General features: G+C 39.9%; 1 protein-coding gene across 10 annotated transcripts in view; it reads right to left on the bottom strand.

Annotated features, from left to right (window-relative positions):
* LOC132397357 (receptor-type tyrosine-protein phosphatase mu-like) overlaps positions 1-16,537 on the bottom strand; it is a 981,490-nt gene that overhangs the window by 212,463 nt on the left and 752,490 nt on the right. For 5 of the 10 annotated variants that reach the window (XM_059976027.1, XM_059976037.1, XM_059976052.1 and 2 more), the window contains one exon: positions 9,747-9,776. The exons of the other annotated variants lie outside the window; for them this stretch is intronic. In XM_059976027.1, the coding sequence (XP_059832010.1) occupies positions 9,747-9,776 (30 nt within the window). The remainder of the gene's footprint in view (positions 1-9,746; positions 9,777-16,537) is intronic. 10 annotated transcript variants of the gene reach the window in all.

Here is a 16,537-nt window from a genome sequence, read left to right as displayed (position 1 = left end):
CTGTTTGCTTCAACACCAAATCATACTGACCCCAGATGTATATTATTTATAAAAGGTGGCCTTCACGCCGCTGAGTCATGTGACTATTAACAGAGTTAGCAAATGAGCCAGATTTGTATAGGAGGCCATTGAGAGGGTTATATAAAGAACAAAAATTGCTGAATCAAATAATATGTTTATAAAATCACTCAAACATTACTGAAAATTGAATACACAACAATTAACACCCAAATCAAATGACATTTTGGGCAAGGTGGAACAGTCATGATTATCGGAAGAACATAGAGTCACTTCATCCCTCTGTTTAAAAGGAATTAAGCAGTTTCAAAACTCAACGATTAATTTTATAATCATTTTGCTTCTGTTGTTCTGATGGGTATTACTCCCTGAGCTGAGAATATTAATAGCTCAGAGGAAATTTGCTCTGAGAAGACATTGGGCTTAAACTTTTGGTGCTTGGCCAGAAATCTGGCCCTGTAGATCACCCAGCTGTTATGGCACGCAGCCAATTTTCATCACATTGACTTCAGCAGAATAAAAAGCAGACCAGTTCGCAAATGATTGGAGCATGTCTTCAGCAGGTGGTGAATGTAAAAACATTATTTCACCCTGTAGAGCAGTGGAATGGAATCAATTGCACAATCAAAGACAAAATGTCTTTAGAAAGGAATTATTTCAAGGATGTAAATTGGATTCCCCTTCTTCAAACACACACGCACACAAACAAACTGCTTCACATTAAGACATCTCCTTTCCTTTCCTTACCCCTTTCAGAACATTTGTTCACTACAAACCATTGTGGGAGTACATATCCGACGTTTTGGACAGTTACACCTTACCCTAATCGGGCAAATAAGTCTCAAGGGACAACATAGCTCTGGTCAATAGTATTACATGCTGCAACCAGCGTTCAACCTGACCTGCACCTGAAGTTAAATCGTCTCTCACATCACAGGTTACCAACCCAGTCAATGTCACCCTGTAAGAAGGTCTCTTAAAGTTCTCATGTTAACTGGCTCCACAGTAAATGATGCCTTTCCTATCCTACTGCCTGTGAGATTTTCTCATTGATGAGACAGTCCATGACTCTGAAGTTCTGAGTTAAGGCTGCTAGGGAATTAAATCTGCCAACTTTCCAAAAAAAAGCCTCTTTAATTTTTTATGTCAAAATTAAAGTTTTTTTATAAAATGTTCTCTGTATCAGCATTATGTGATTAAGTATCACTATTAATTAACACAACTGTAGATTTCTACATTGCAAACTGTAGGAGATTGGGAGAATACACACCTGTCCTCATCAAGGTGTCAGCAGTAAGAAGTTTCAAGTTTCTGGGTGTCAACATCTTCAAGGATCTGTCCTGGGCTGAATATATTGATGCAATCATGAAGAAGACAAGTCATCAGCTATACTCCATTAGAAGTTTGAGGAAATTTGGTGTGACACTAAAGCCTCTTGCAGGTTTCTTCATATGTACCATGGAAAGCATTCCGACTGGTTCCATCACCGCCTGGTATGGAGAGTCCAATGCATTGGATCCAGAAAAGCTACGGAAGGTTCTAGACTCAGCCAGCTCCAACAATGGCAGTAGAATTCCTACTACCAAGGACATCTTCAAAGGTGGTACTTCAAAAAAATGGCATCTATCCTGGAGGACACTCATCATCCAGAACATGCCCTCTCTCATTATTAGCATTAGAGAGGAAGTACAGGAGCCTGAAGATGCAGACTCAACAGTTTAGGAACAGTTTCTTCCCCTCCATCATCAGATTTCTGTACAGTCAATGGACCCATGAACATTACCTCACAATTTTGCTCTATTTTTGTGCAATCCATTTATTTTTACATACTTCTTACAGTATAGTAATTTTAAAAAATGTATTGCACTGCACTTGAACAACAAATTTCACTACACACGTCAGTGGTAACAAACCTGATTCTGAGGCCAGAGGTTCTCCAAGTCAGAAGATGTGAGGGTGATCCACCCATCATGCCAGTACTGATCAACTGAAAAAGCTACTCAAAAAGCCTCCTCTCCCTCAACTTTCCCCAATTATCTGCAAGGGTTTCAAGAAATGTGGTTTGAGTCACATTGACAAAACTGGCAATGTTGTAGCTACTTCATGTGCCCTGTTTCTGAAATTCATTTCTACTAAAGTCAGTGGAGACAAAAAGAAGTGTAGCTCCTATTACCAACTGTAGAATTGGTGTGTACAGCTCAGGATGCATGGAAAGAGATTGTTTATACTTCGTGACTTTGCTATGTACTTTTAGAGCAATATCATCAGGTCCACTTTCCCTGCTCTTTACCTAGTGTCCTGGAAATCAACCTATCAGAGACATTCCTTTTGTCTTGTCCACCTCTCCTCCACTCTTTCGGCAGCTTAAAACTAACATCATGTTCCTGACTGTGTAGAAAACAATGTGTACAGTCCCAGTGCACAAGAAGGGTTAACTGAAAGTCTTGAATGACTACAGTCCAGTGGCCTGACCTCACACATCATGAAGACCCTAGAGAGGATGGTACCATACATACCATACAGCCCTCATTGCTGGAGGAAAAGCTCTGTTTAATGCAGGTTGACATTTCTCTTCCATTGTATCCTGCATAATGACTGGCAGGCATAGTTTGTGCGGCTTCAGAGCTGTGTGATAGACATGGATATAAGCAGCACTGGGGCCCCACAGGGGACTGTATTGGTTATCATCCTGTTTACCTTGTATACCTTGGACTTCAGATACAACAGTGAATCATGTTATCTGCAGAAATTCTCTGATGACTCAGCAATAGTTGGGTGTACAAAGGCAGGACGGGAGGATGGAGACAAGGCCCTGGTGAGGGACTTTGTGAAATGGTGCAAGCTGAATCATCTACAGCTCAACATCAGTAAGACAAAGGAGATGTTGATGGTTTTTAGTAAGACTAAGCCTGCACTGCTCCCTGTCACTATTGATGGTGAGGATGTGGGTGTGGTGAGGACCTACAAGTACCTGAGGGTGCACCTGGATGACAGACTTGAGTGGAGCACCAACACAGAGGCTGTGTACAGAAGGGCCAGGGTTGCCTTTACTTCCTGAGGAGACTGAGGTCTTTGGAGTATGCAGGTCTCTCCTTCACATGTTCTACCAGTCTGTTGTCACCAGTATGATCTTTTATGCAGTGGTGTGCTGGGGCAAATGGCATCAACACCGGTGATGCCAACAGGCTCAATAAACTGATTGGAAAGGCTGGCTCTGTTATAGGAGTCAAACTGGACACACTGGAGGCTGTGGTAGAACAAAGGACCCTTCGGAAAATCCTGGCAATTCTGGACAATGTTTCTCACCCTTTGCATGCCACCTTGGCTGAACAGAGGAGCACTTTTAGTAATAGACAAAGACAACTGTGCTGCTCCAAAGAGCACCGTATGAGGTCATTCTTACCCTCGGCCATTAGGCTCGATAATGAATCAACCCATTGCTGTGGAAGTGATGACACCCTCCTGTTAGACAGTTTGTGGTAACTTATTTTTTGTTCTTTCTTACTTCTCTTCTAATATTTGTATATTTATATATCTGTGCACTTGTAATGCTACTGTGACACTTAATTTCCTTTGGGATCAATAAAGTAGCTATCTATAACTAACATGTTTTCTCCTGTCAGGTTTTGAACTGAACATTTGACTCTGCTTCTCTTCTAATAGATGCTGCCTGACCTACTGAATATTTCTGACAGTTTTTGTTTTGTATTTAAATTTGAGTTTTAAATCCATTGCGTTAAATAATTCTGAAGTTTAAAATACTGGAATCAGTAAAAGGTTAAGATGAAACTTAAAGACCGACTATTGTAATAACTTCTCTGGATACCTACTGTTCTTTAGGGAAAGAAATCTGATGACATTAACCACATACCAGTGGATATCCATTTACTTTATTTTATTTAGTGATTTAGTGTGGAATAGGACCTTCTGGCCCTTTGAGCCACCCTGACAACCTTTATTTAACCCTAATGCAATCATGAGACAATTTACCATAACCAACTAATCTATCCAGTATGTCTTTGAACTGTGAGAGGAAAGCAGAGTTCCTGGGGAAAACCTACATCTTCCATGGGGAGGATGCTGGGATTGAACTTTGAACTCTGATGCTCCAAGCAAAAATAGCTTCACCCTAACCACTATACTACTGTGATGGTTTAAGGTGAGAGGGGGAAACATTTAAAAAAGATGTGTGGGGCAAATATTTTCACACAGAGGATGGTAGGTGTCTGGAACAGGCTGCCAGGGGTAGTAGTGAAGTAGATACAACAGTGGCATTTAGATGAAGTCATTATTATGTAGAAAATAGAGAGAAATGGATTGTGTGCAATCAGAAGAGATTTTTTAAAAATTTGGCATCGTGTTTTGCACAAACATTGTGGGTGCAGGTGCCTGTTCTTGTGTTGAACTGTTCTATGTTCTTAACTAGTCTGGTCCCCAGGTGTCTTGACATTCACAGTTATATGGTTGGCACTTAAATAAAATGGCTTAAATAAATTGGTCCAATAAAATGGCTGAGAAGTTATTTTAGAAGGAACTAGTCAGTTTAAGATTACTGAAGGATGGAGAATAAATTTTGGTCTCATCACCCACACACAAAAAATTTCAATATATATTTTGAATTTTTGAACACCAATGATACTAATATCCATTCATCATTTGACTATAAATTAAGAAGCATTTAATGCTTGGAATCTATTTTAATCGGTTGATGAAGGAAGCATTTTGAACCTGATCTGTAAAACTATAATTAAAAATTTGGGAAGAACACATGTTGTGAAACAAAGGAAGAGAATCAGGGAGAACTAAATAAAGGAGAAGATGGAATCAGGGAATTGCAGAAAGACAACAAATTTCCAATAACTGGGCACCATCAGAATTTTTGCGGTGCTCAACTGACTGATTTTCCTATTAAATTTCCTATTTCCTATTCCTATTAAATGTCATATATGTTTAGCGTTCACTTTTTAAAATTTTACATTGTAGTACAATGCACTTAACGGTGAATTAAGTGAGTTTGAATAGTGTGTGTGAAACAGGGCCCCAATGGTTTAAAGTAAGTGAGGGAAACAAGTCTTAAAGGAGGCCTCAAGTGATTAGTGTGGATTTGGGAACAAGACCCTGTCAAAGGAAAGTGAGCGTGGGAACAGTGCCCATCTGCATTTGAAGTAAGTGTAGCATTTCTTGTGAAATCTATTCAGTTGATGCAATGTACCTGCATTGCTGCTGTAAATTAGTTCTCCTTTGCACCTGTGCATTCATGCACTTGAACATATGACAGTAATCTGGATTTTGACTTTGAATGGGGTCCCAGCATGCTTGTCAATACTAAATTTATGTGTGGCTCATACATATGAAAGAGTGTTTTGGGCACTGGAAAGATGCATTTGCCAGCTGTTCTCACGACCAGCTGGAATTCTGTCACATTAAACCCAAGAATGTTCATGTGCATTTTGTGAATTCAGAGACATGCCACTGAGGTTACAGCCTTGGCGAGCTGGATGCTGAACCACTGGGATGTTTGAACAACAGGACTGTGAAGGACTGGAGTTTTACTACACTAAGAAATGAAGTGTGCTGCCAATGAGGTGCAGAGAGCAGAGCACAAACTTACTAATGTGGAAAAATCAACAACAGATCATTTGAAGACATGAACTAAAGCTTTTAACTACTGTTTGAAATTGTAAGTCTTAATATGCAGAATGTTCAGTGATATCTGGAGCATGACTGTACTGTATCCTGCAAACATAAATTAGTTGTGATTCTTTCAGTCAGTGCCCAATCAAAGCCGTGCAGAGCAGAAATGGTCCAAACAGAGACTATGACACTGCATAAGAAGGAAGCAATTGTCTACCTAGGAATCGGTCACCTGTAAGTGACACAACTAATTAGCACTTGAGTGGAATACAGGAACAAGGAATGGACCTTCTTCTCTTCATCGTTTGCACCATTCATTTAGACGTTTGCCAATTCATCAGAGTATCACTGGGTTTAAGTAACAGAGCTCTCGACCCAGCGAAAAGGTGGACAGGTCTGAAGCAGCAATTGGGGAAATCAGCTCACCTCCACCTTCTATGGCGGAAGGAGAGGTGTGCAATTCCTATTTGAAAGAAAATCAAGTTGGGATTGAGCTCAATGAGTAAACCTTGAGTTTATACAGGGCCAGCAGTCTATTCGGGCAGATTATCCACCGCTGCTATATCCACCCCACTCCCCATGATCCAAGGATGCTCCAACATTATTGTGTTGGTTTGCTTGTGAATGCAGTTAATAACTTATGTCACAAAATTAATCTGCTTTTACAGGCAGTCCCCGGCTTATGTACGAGTTCCGTTCCTGAGTCCCTCTTTAAATCAGATTTTTACGTAAGTCAGAACAAGTACATCCAGTATTATTTAGCGTCAGTTAGTCAAACGTTTGTCTTAGTATATAGTATATATTTTACCGTTCTAAGCATATAAAACACTTAAGAAACGTATATATTCCAATAATTAAACCACTACATTGCTTAATAATAATCGTAGCTTTCATTGGGGCAGGGACTTTCATGTGCTCCATTATTCTCACTTTATCTGTTATCCTTTAAAATTGTTCAGATTGTTGACCGACTGCAGCCTAACGCTTTTCCAATGACCGGCGTTTCACCTCTTTCCAAACGTTTTATTATTTCCACTTTATTTTCAATCGTGATTGCTTCCTGTCAATAGAACAGAAACACTGTGGGCGCCAGGTCCCGAGATCTGCTGGGTCCTAAGGAATCTGCACTGAGACAGGCTAAATGGGACAAGTGGGGGCTATGCTGGGTTTGGGTATTTGATCCTCCACAATATTGTGCGTGGGAATTTAAACTGGAGGAGGCAGTGTTTTTTTTACGAGGTTGAGTTTGGAGCTCGACATCAACCCGGCACGGATGGTACGGGAGTCACTGGATTGACATCAACCCGGCACGGGAGTGGTCTGTCACTGGATCAAACTCGAGCCCAGCGCTGATCTCACTGGGCCGCCAGCCGACCGGAACCGGGGTGGCGGGGTCAGGGTGAATCTTACTGAGAAAAATTTAAGCCAAATACAAAGTTAAACACTCAACACAATGCCAATGGCAATGACTTAAAATGGCAGACGGCGTTGCGATCCGACTTAAAATGGTGGATGGCGTTGCGTTCTGACTTAAAGTGGCCGACAGCATTCTCCTTCCTCAGTTTGTAAGTACAAGTTGTCCGTAAGTCAGATGTTCGTAACTCAGGGACTATCTGTATTTAACTATCAATATTTCATTCAAACATATTGCAGCGTATTCTATTTGTGGCCACGGTCCTGACTATTAACACTGTTAACATTGGGAAAAGGTAACAAATATTTCATTTGGTGGTGCTCTTCTATAAGGTTAGTGGATCAATTGCGTTACTTATTCAGCTAGGAAGAGTATGCATACTGCAGTAAACAAATCTAAAATATAGTTGAAGAAACAAAACAACTTAATTATCTCCTTCCCATCCACCGATCTATAATATCTATTCACACCATCAAACTGGTTGCGTTAAGCAATGGTGCCGTTTCACTGCAGAGCTATTAGTGGCATCAAAATCTCATTTGTTGTGAGGCATGTTTTATTACTGGCAAAAACCTCATAGTGGACTCCAGGGTATCTGATGATATGTCAAGTGTGCTACAATTTTAAGAAGAAAATATTGCTTTAATTTCCCAAATCAAGCAAGAAAAATAAAGATTACAAAAAAACCTGATTGCACTTTATTCCTACTCTATAACAACAAAATGGATCCCAGCAACAACACCAGCTTCCGAATTTTCCCTATCACTCTTCAAATCACCACATGTTTGTCCTTGGTGCTTTTTTTTATTTGTGTTCACTGACAGGCTCCAAGTTAGATTCCACTAAGAAGGCAAGACTTTAATGCTGAATATGTAGCTGCTTAACACTACCTGCTAGCTCTTGTCTATCTTAGGAACATTTCCCTGCACTAATCCTCTGCAAAAAGAATATTCTCATCCAGAAAGGCCTATTTAATCATTTGTTTATGAAAGTGAATAGTTAGTATACCACTTGCAATCACTTTCCTTTCTTTCCCCTTTTCAGTGCTTCATTTCCCCTGCTATGTGGTTACACTGTGAATGACTTTCTCTATGTAGCGATAATCTTCCCTTATACATAAAGTGAAAATAGTGCTTTTCAGCACACCCTTGATGCTCTCTTTTCAGTCATTGGATAGGTCGCAGGTACCCTGTCAAAACATGGAGTTTGCCTTTCTTGTTGTATATTTCATTCAAAATGAAACCCGAGGTTTCCTTTTGTTTTCCAGTTTTATTTTTCTCAAGTTGAAGATTCACTAACCTGTCTGTATCATCTATAAGATTGACTCCTGACAACAGGTAGACAGTGAGAGTAATGTGATTGAGCCCCACACCCTGTGCTTGTTCATCATCCATGCAGAAACCCTTATCGGTAGCACTACCCTTCAACTATTTGCTTTTGGGGCCAAATTACACAACGCCATTACAGCAATACCAGGACCACTTTAATAATTTTGTATTGCAATGGACTTTGTCATTCTGTCCTAATTGTGTTCTTTCTGTAAAATATATATAATATATATCTTATTTTTTTTTCTTGTGAATGCTGCTTAGCTGATATCTGTGATGCTGCTGCAAGTAACTTTTTTCATCACACCTGTGCATGTGTTTGTGCACGACAATGAACTTGAATTGGACTTTGATCTTGACATTAATACACGGATACAGTAAGAACTACAATTAAGCCTCATAATTTCAGATTGATGACTCAGTTTGACAATGAAATACTTACATTAAAACGAGAAAGCCACAGATCTCTTTGCTAAAGCTGTGCAAGTTCAACAACATCATTAGATAATGCAAAGAATAGGAAACAACGGAAGTACCCAGCAGATCAAGCAGCATCCACAAGGGGAGAAACAGCAGGGTTTTCAGGTCAAGAACTCCTTCATTAGGAAGTCCATTAAATATTTTGTAATATACTTAGAGTCATGCCATGGCTCACCTGGCAGAGCTGCTGCCTCGCAGAACCAGACTCCTGGGTTCAATCCTGTGGAGAGCTGGCAGGACCTCCCTGTGACGCACAAGTTTCCTTGGGGTCCTCTGGTTTCCACCCCAACCACCCCCACCCATGTTGGTTAATAGTCTGCTGAAATTTGCCCCTCTCGTGAAAGTGAATACTAAAATCCAGGGAGAGTTAGAGAGGAACGTGGGGAGAACAAAATGACCAAACTAATGTAGGGGTAATGTAAGTGGTTGGCTGTTACTTAGCATAGGCTCAGTGGGCTGAAGGGCCTGTTTTTCAGTGCTGCTTTTTCCTGTAATTCTATGATGGGAAACCAGTTATGATGAAGGGCCCTTGACCTGAAATCTGTGTTTCTCCCTTCAAGGTCACTGATTGACCTCCTGGCTACTTCCAGCATTTTCTGATCTTCTTTCAGATTTACAATATCAGCAAGTTTTTTTGTTGCATTTCCTTAATTAACACCAACAGTTCTGCAAAATTTGATGAAAATATTAGTTCAAAACATTCCATCATGGTTTGCTGCTTTGCATTCTAATCTTAGATTGTACATTAATACAATTAAAACCAAAATCAGACAGCAAATCTGGAAAACAAAAATGTGAGTGAAACAAATGTTTTTGCGTGATAAAGAATGGATAAAAGCATGGAGCAGTTCAGTATCAAAGCAGTTACTTACAGGTAGTAAGTGTAGGACTGAGAGCTTCTTCTGCCAGGTGAGATGGTTGAAGGATTTAGCAGGTGGGAAAGGATGGAATGAAAGGAAAAGAAAAGCAAATATTAATGAATTAAAAGAAAATTAATTCCTTCCTAATAAAATATATCAAAAGGTGGTGGTGGTTGAAGCTTAAGTGAAGGTACACAAGCATGATAGCAGATTCAAAATGTATTTATCCTAATTTTCTGAAAAAAAGACTATGGAAACTTAATAACTTACATATCCTTTTTGAAACATTTGTTCAGGCAGCACTTTCTGGTTACCTCTATTGCAATAAGAATGTGGAGGCTGGTAGAGGATGCAGAAGAATCCTCTTGGTTTAGAGGGCATGAGCTATAAGGAGAGGCTGGTCTCTCCAGATAGTTGGAGGCAGAGGGATTTTTAAATTTATGAGAGTTATGGAATAGGTAGAATATTTGTCACTTTTCCCAGGGTAGAACTGTCACGTACTAGAGGACATGGATTTAAGGTGAGCAGGGGAAAGTTTAAGGGAGATGCATGAGTTAAGTGTATTTTTTTACATTGACAGAGAGTAGTAAATCTCTGGAGAGGACTATCGGGGTTTGTGGAGGATGCAGAATAGTAGCATTTAAGAGGCTATTAGTTAGACCCCTGAACATACAAGGAATGGAGGAATGTGGATTGAGTACAGGCAGAAGAGATATAGTTTAATTTGACTTTGCGTTTGGTGCAGACATCTTGGGCCAAAAGTCCTGTGTCTGTTGTATACTTTTCTATGTTCTATGAATGGTAGATGGTAAACAGCGAGGTGGGAATAAAGTTGTAGGTCTAATATGGGGCGATGATGGAGTGAGAGTCTGGATTAAATGCTGAGAGTCATCTCATTAATGCCACTAAGTATACAATAGCTCAATCTGAATTTTCAATGATATTCATATCTGCAGAGATATTAAGCAGGGCTCCATTTAACACAAGCCTCAGATAGATGAATTTGGGAAGCCCAATTAGTTTCTGTTAAAATAGTTTGTCAGTGGTTGGCACCGAACAGCATTTAATTCAAAATGAGGAGTTTGTTTTGTCATCAGTATTTCTAAAAATATACTAAGGTAGGCAGAATCAATGTGGGAAATCGCTTTCCAAATTTACAAAAGGTGGGGGTGACATCAGGCAGTAAGCAAGAGAAGGCATGCACAGTTCCTGGTATGAGTGGGAGTCACCAAATTATGACTGTGCAAACTTCTTGAAGAATGGACAGAAGCAAAAAATGACACAGAGATAGCCTTATGTGTCTAGGGGAGGAATTTACGTTTAGCGACTGCCTTTGATTTCTGTGTGAAATTATTAGCTGCCTATTATTTGTCTCTACAATTGGTGAACCAGTGACTTCAAAAGAAGTCAACATGTGGAGCCAATATCCTCACATTCTTAGGAATAGTGACTAAAGATGAACTTCTAGATTTCCAGAAACCTAAGAATAAAGTAGCATAATAGATACAAATTCATTTCAATTTATTGATTTTAGCAAAAAAAACATCAAAATAATGTGGAAAATCAGAAATAAAAGTTCAATGGATGAGGAAGGACAGGTGGAGAGAGAAAAAATGTTATTAACTTAATTTCTTTCTGACCATAACTCAGAAATGCTACATTCATTCATCTTTCCACACATTTTTGTTTCATCTTTGTGCTTTTGGCATTTTTGGGTTTATGATAATTCTATAATTATTATTAAAGTGAACCTCTACACTGACGCTTGGAGGTAATCAAAATTTGGATGGAAGCTTCCAGTGATGGAGCAGAATGAAAACCTAGCCTGCTTTCCTCTGTGGGAGTTAGGGTCAATTGGAAAGAGTAAAACTGGGATTTTATTCCTGTTGTTCAGGGAAAGGTGTTTGGGAGGGTGGAACCAAAGTGAGCAAATGGGAGATGATCTGATTACACATGAAGAAAGGATTTAGGGATGAACACTGAATGGGTTGTTGCTGCTCGTATGTTCATCATGTAACCGCTATTCTATTCTTCAATCCAGGCTGTGTTACACTATTATTAATGGCAAAAAATAAAGTTATTTTGTTCTTGAGGTTTTAATTTCTTATCTGGACTCTTAATATTACTCTGAAGCATTAGTTTTAGAAGAAGTGGATACAGTCACTAGTAAACCTTCAAACCTATTCAAACTCAAACCTATTCTCATTCAAATTTAAAGTGACAACTTTGTTCAGCACATCTTTCACCATGGAAATGATATAATTAAGAACTTCACAAGTACAAATCTAATTTACATAACTTTAGTTTGATTACTTGCATTCATTTTTTTAGTGGTACTCTTTATGCATATTGTATATCACCCCCCCCCCCCACCATCACAGCTGCAACACAATCACTAGCTGAGTATATGAGTTATGAATCTTCCTCAGGAATCCCTAGCAGCATAAGGAAATCTGCGTTGCATTTAGTGCTATCTAATACTGAAGGGAGCAATTGTTCCCTGGAAAGTCACTAAAGGGTAGCTTGCTTCCTTCCACTCTGTGCTGTCAGTAATTACAATTATTTATTGCCATAATTCTGTTTCTTGTGCCTTAGATGCCAATTACCCTGTTGTAGTCAGTTGATGTTCAATGTAATGAATAACATAAAGGATCACTGCAGTAATTATTAAGGGATCATGTTAAAACCTGGTAGTTTAGAATAACAAATAAAAATTTATTTCCAAGAATGAAATAAATACTAAAAATGAAAAGCTGAAACTCTCCAACTGCATGGAAGAAAGAGTTAGTGACTGATAAAGAGACTAACCAAGTTCACAAATTTTGATATTTTGTGATATTCCATGACCCCATCATTGAAGTTATGACATAACAGGCAAGTTTTATATATATAAAGAAGTGGTCTGAATTTCCATGTGCTTGAGATGGATGTTTGGATCTTCTAGTGATTCTATGAAATGCTTGCATAGTGTTTCCTAACTCACATTTTACATTATTTTGTTATTTTCATGAACATGGTTATCACAAATAATTGGAATCTGTGTCAAAATGAATGCAACCAGATGAGCAACCATCAAAACAATTAACTTTCTGGATATTCTAGCATCAGTCGAAAAGGTAAAGGATAATATAGTAAAATCTCACTCACTTCTCAATGTTCGATGTAAATTTATAATAAGAGTACATATATGCCACTACATACAACTCTGTGATCCATTTTCACAGTGGGTATACTCAAAAGTCCAATAACCATAACAGAATCAAAGAAAGACTGCATCAACAAGGAGGACAACATGACAGCAAACTGTGCAAATACAAAAAGAAAGAAAAAATAATAAATAAACCCGAATTTCAAAGTTCAAATAAATAAACAATGAATATTATGAAGATGAGGTGAACAGTCCTTGAAAGTGAATCCATGGGTTCTGGGAACTGTTTAATGATGGGACGTGTGAAGATGAGTGAAGTTATCCTTTCTGCCTCAAGAGCATAATGGTTGATGGGTAATAGCCGCTCCTGAATCTGGAGGTGTGAGTTCTGAACTCCTGAACCTTCTTCCTGATGGCAGCAGCACAATGGAGCCAGATAAGATGTCACATCAGAACTGCACCACTTAGCCCATTCAGCAAAACTTCAGTTTTACAACTCCCTCAGTCCCAGAGCAAAAGGAGGTTGAAGAATCTCAGCAGATCCTCTACAATCTCCATCAGCACAGGTGCACCACAAGGTTGTGTGCTTAGCCCCCCACGCTGCTCATTTTAAACTTGTGACTGCGTGGCTAAGCACAGCTCCAACACCATATTCAAGTTTGCCGATGACACCTCTGTTGTAGGGTGAATCAAAGGTGGTGACAAAGCATATAGGAGAGAGATTGAAAATCTGGCTGAGTGGTGGAACAGCAATGACCTCTTACCCAATGTCAGCAAGAACAAAGAGCTGATCATGGACTTCATAAGGATGAAACCAGAAGTCCATGAGCCAGTCCTCATTGGAGGATCAGAGGTGGTGAAAATCAACAACTTTAAAATCTTTAGTGTTATTATTTTGGAGGTCCTTTCCTGGGATACAAGTACAATTACGAAGAAAGCATGACAGCATATCTACTTTGGCATGACATCTAAAACTTTGACAAACTTCTATAGATGTATGGTGGAGCATTGACTGCATCACAACCTGATATGGAAACACCAATGCCCTTGAAAGGAAATCCTATAAAAAGCAGTGGATATAGCCCAGTTCATCACGGTAACCCCTCCCCAACAATGAGTACATTGACACAAAGTGTTGTCACAGGAAGTAGCACCTGGCATCAGTGACCTGCACCACCCAGCTCATGCTCTCGGTCCACTGTTGCTATCAGGACAAAGGTACAGGGACTCACACCACCAGGTTTAGGAACAGCTACTACCCCCTCAATCATCAGGCTCTTGAACCAAAAGGGATAACTTCACTCACTCTATCATTGAAGTGTTCCCACAGCCTATGGACTCATTTTCAAGGGCTCTTCATTTCATGTTTTCAAAAGTTATTGCTAATTTATTATTATTTATTTCTCTTTGTATTTAGGTTTTCAAGGATGTTGCCTGGATTGGAGTGTGTACTTTATCAGCATAGGCTGAATGAACTTGGCCTTTTCTCCTTGGAGGGACGAAGGATGAGAGGTAACCTGTTAGAGGTGTACAAGACAATGCGAGGCATTGATCATGTGGATAGCCAGAGGCTTTTTCCCTGGGATGAAGTGGTTAACACGAGGGGGCATAGTTTTAAGGTGCTTGGAAATAGGAACCGAGGGGCTGTCAGGGGTAAGTTTTTCAACCAGAGAGTGGTGGGTGCATGGAATGCACTGCTGGCAATGGTGGCGGAAGCGGATGCAATAGGATCTTTTAAGAGCCTCTTAGGTAGGTACATGGAGCTTAGAACAATAGAGGGCTATGCGCTAGGGAAATTCTAGACAGTTTCTAGAGTAGGTTACACGGTCGGCACAACATTGCGGGCCGAAGGCCCTGTAATATGCTGCAGATTTCTATGTTCTATCTTATAGACAGTCTGCTGCTTTTGCACATTGGTTGAATGCCCAAGTTGGTGCGGTCTTTCATTGGTTCTATTATGGATTATATTGAGTATTCCCACTAGAGATGAATCTCAGGATTGTTTATGGTGGAAAATATGTACTTTGATAATAATTTGCTTTGAACTTTTAACTTTGAGAACAAACTTGGTAACAGTCTAGGCAGCCTTCCCTTCTCTGTACACTAATAGACACTTCAGGCTTTCAAAGTGACACACCCAACACACTTCAAAAATGTTCACTGGTCATCAGCAGGAGGCTATCTCATAATTTAGGATTTTGCACGATGCCTGTCTGGAAGAAAAGAGGACTACAAATAACAACTTAATTTCTCAGATCTATTCTGCCACTTAATCAAACCATTCCCAATTATACTTTAGTTCCCTCTAAAATAACCTTAGGATAAGGGATTGATGTTGTTGGGAAGAGACAAAATTTTCTACGTAGAGATTTGTAAGTATCAGAAATCCAGTAGATCAAAGGGTTGTGTGTACAGACCTGCATTTTAGACCAGGACTGATGGGTCTCTGGATGCTTCCCCTATCGTTCCTGCTGCCCTTCCACCTTTCCTCAGCATCTTGAAACTGTTTGTCTTTTCCAGCACTAACGAATGGCCTTTTGCCTTAAGTGTTGATTTTGCTTCTCTTTGCACAGATGCTGTCTGTCCTGCTGAGCATCTACTGTTTTACTTCAGAGTCAGCAGCATCCACAGCATTGATTATTGTTTACATGATTGCCAATTATCCATGGCCACCTTGCAGAAGCTCTGCTCCTCTCTCCAAAGGAATGTCTATTTGTCTCATTTATCTAGCTTACCTACCTTGGTTTTATGTTTCCCTCTTGTCCTTGATGAACTATCTCACCACTTCGAATAGGAGGTCCACTGTTGTTTGGGGTCAACCATGGTATTGCATCCTAGCTGTCTATGTGACAGGGCAGTATGATATGGAGAACAAGCTGTTGTCCATGCAGCAGATGAATCCAAAGCAACGGCACAGACTGACACAACTCCGTCACAGGAGTTGTCAGTCATCGTTGAACTCAATGTTGGACTGCCTCAGGGACGCCAGCTCTGAATTTTTCCTCTGAGTGGGTAGAGCAGCAAGGCAATGGAGGTTTAAGATTGGCGTTCCCTTTCTCCTAGATAAACTTCCAACCATGGCTGATGAGTGCCTTTAGATGAAGTTTTAAACAGCCTATCCCCCTCATGATTTGATAGACCTCTATAAGATTACCTCCCATTCTCCTGCACTCCAAGGAATAAAGTCGTAGCCTGTCCAACCTCTCTTTCTAATTCAGTCACTCATGTCCTAACAGCATCCTTGCACATCCTTTCTGTACTCTTTCCAGTTTCATAACATCTTTCGTATAGTAAATTGATCAAAACTGAAAAATCCAAGTATGATTTCATCGGTGACTTATATAATCACATCATGACCTCCCAATTTTTAAACTCAGTGCCCTGACAATGAAGACCAGGGTGCTAAATTCCTTATTAACCACCATGTCCACATATGATTCTACTTTCAGTGAACCTGGTTGATTGGCAGGAGACAGAAAGTAGGAATAAAGGGGGCTTTTCTGGTTGGCTGCTGGTGACTAGTGGTGTTCTTCAGGGGTCAGTGTTAGGCCCACTTTTTATGTTATGTGTCGAAAATTTGGATGACAGAATTGATGGTTTTGTGGCAAAGTTTGTGGACGATATGGAGATAGATGGAGGGGAAGGTAGTGTTGAG

The sequence above is a fragment of the Hypanus sabinus genome, chromosome 1 (genome assembly GCF_030144855.1).
Source record: "Hypanus sabinus isolate sHypSab1 chromosome 1, sHypSab1.hap1, whole genome shotgun sequence".
Classification (NCBI taxonomy): Eukaryota; Metazoa; Chordata; class Chondrichthyes; order Myliobatiformes; family Dasyatidae; genus Hypanus; species Hypanus sabinus.
This window is presented reverse-complemented; position numbering and strand designations above follow the sequence as displayed.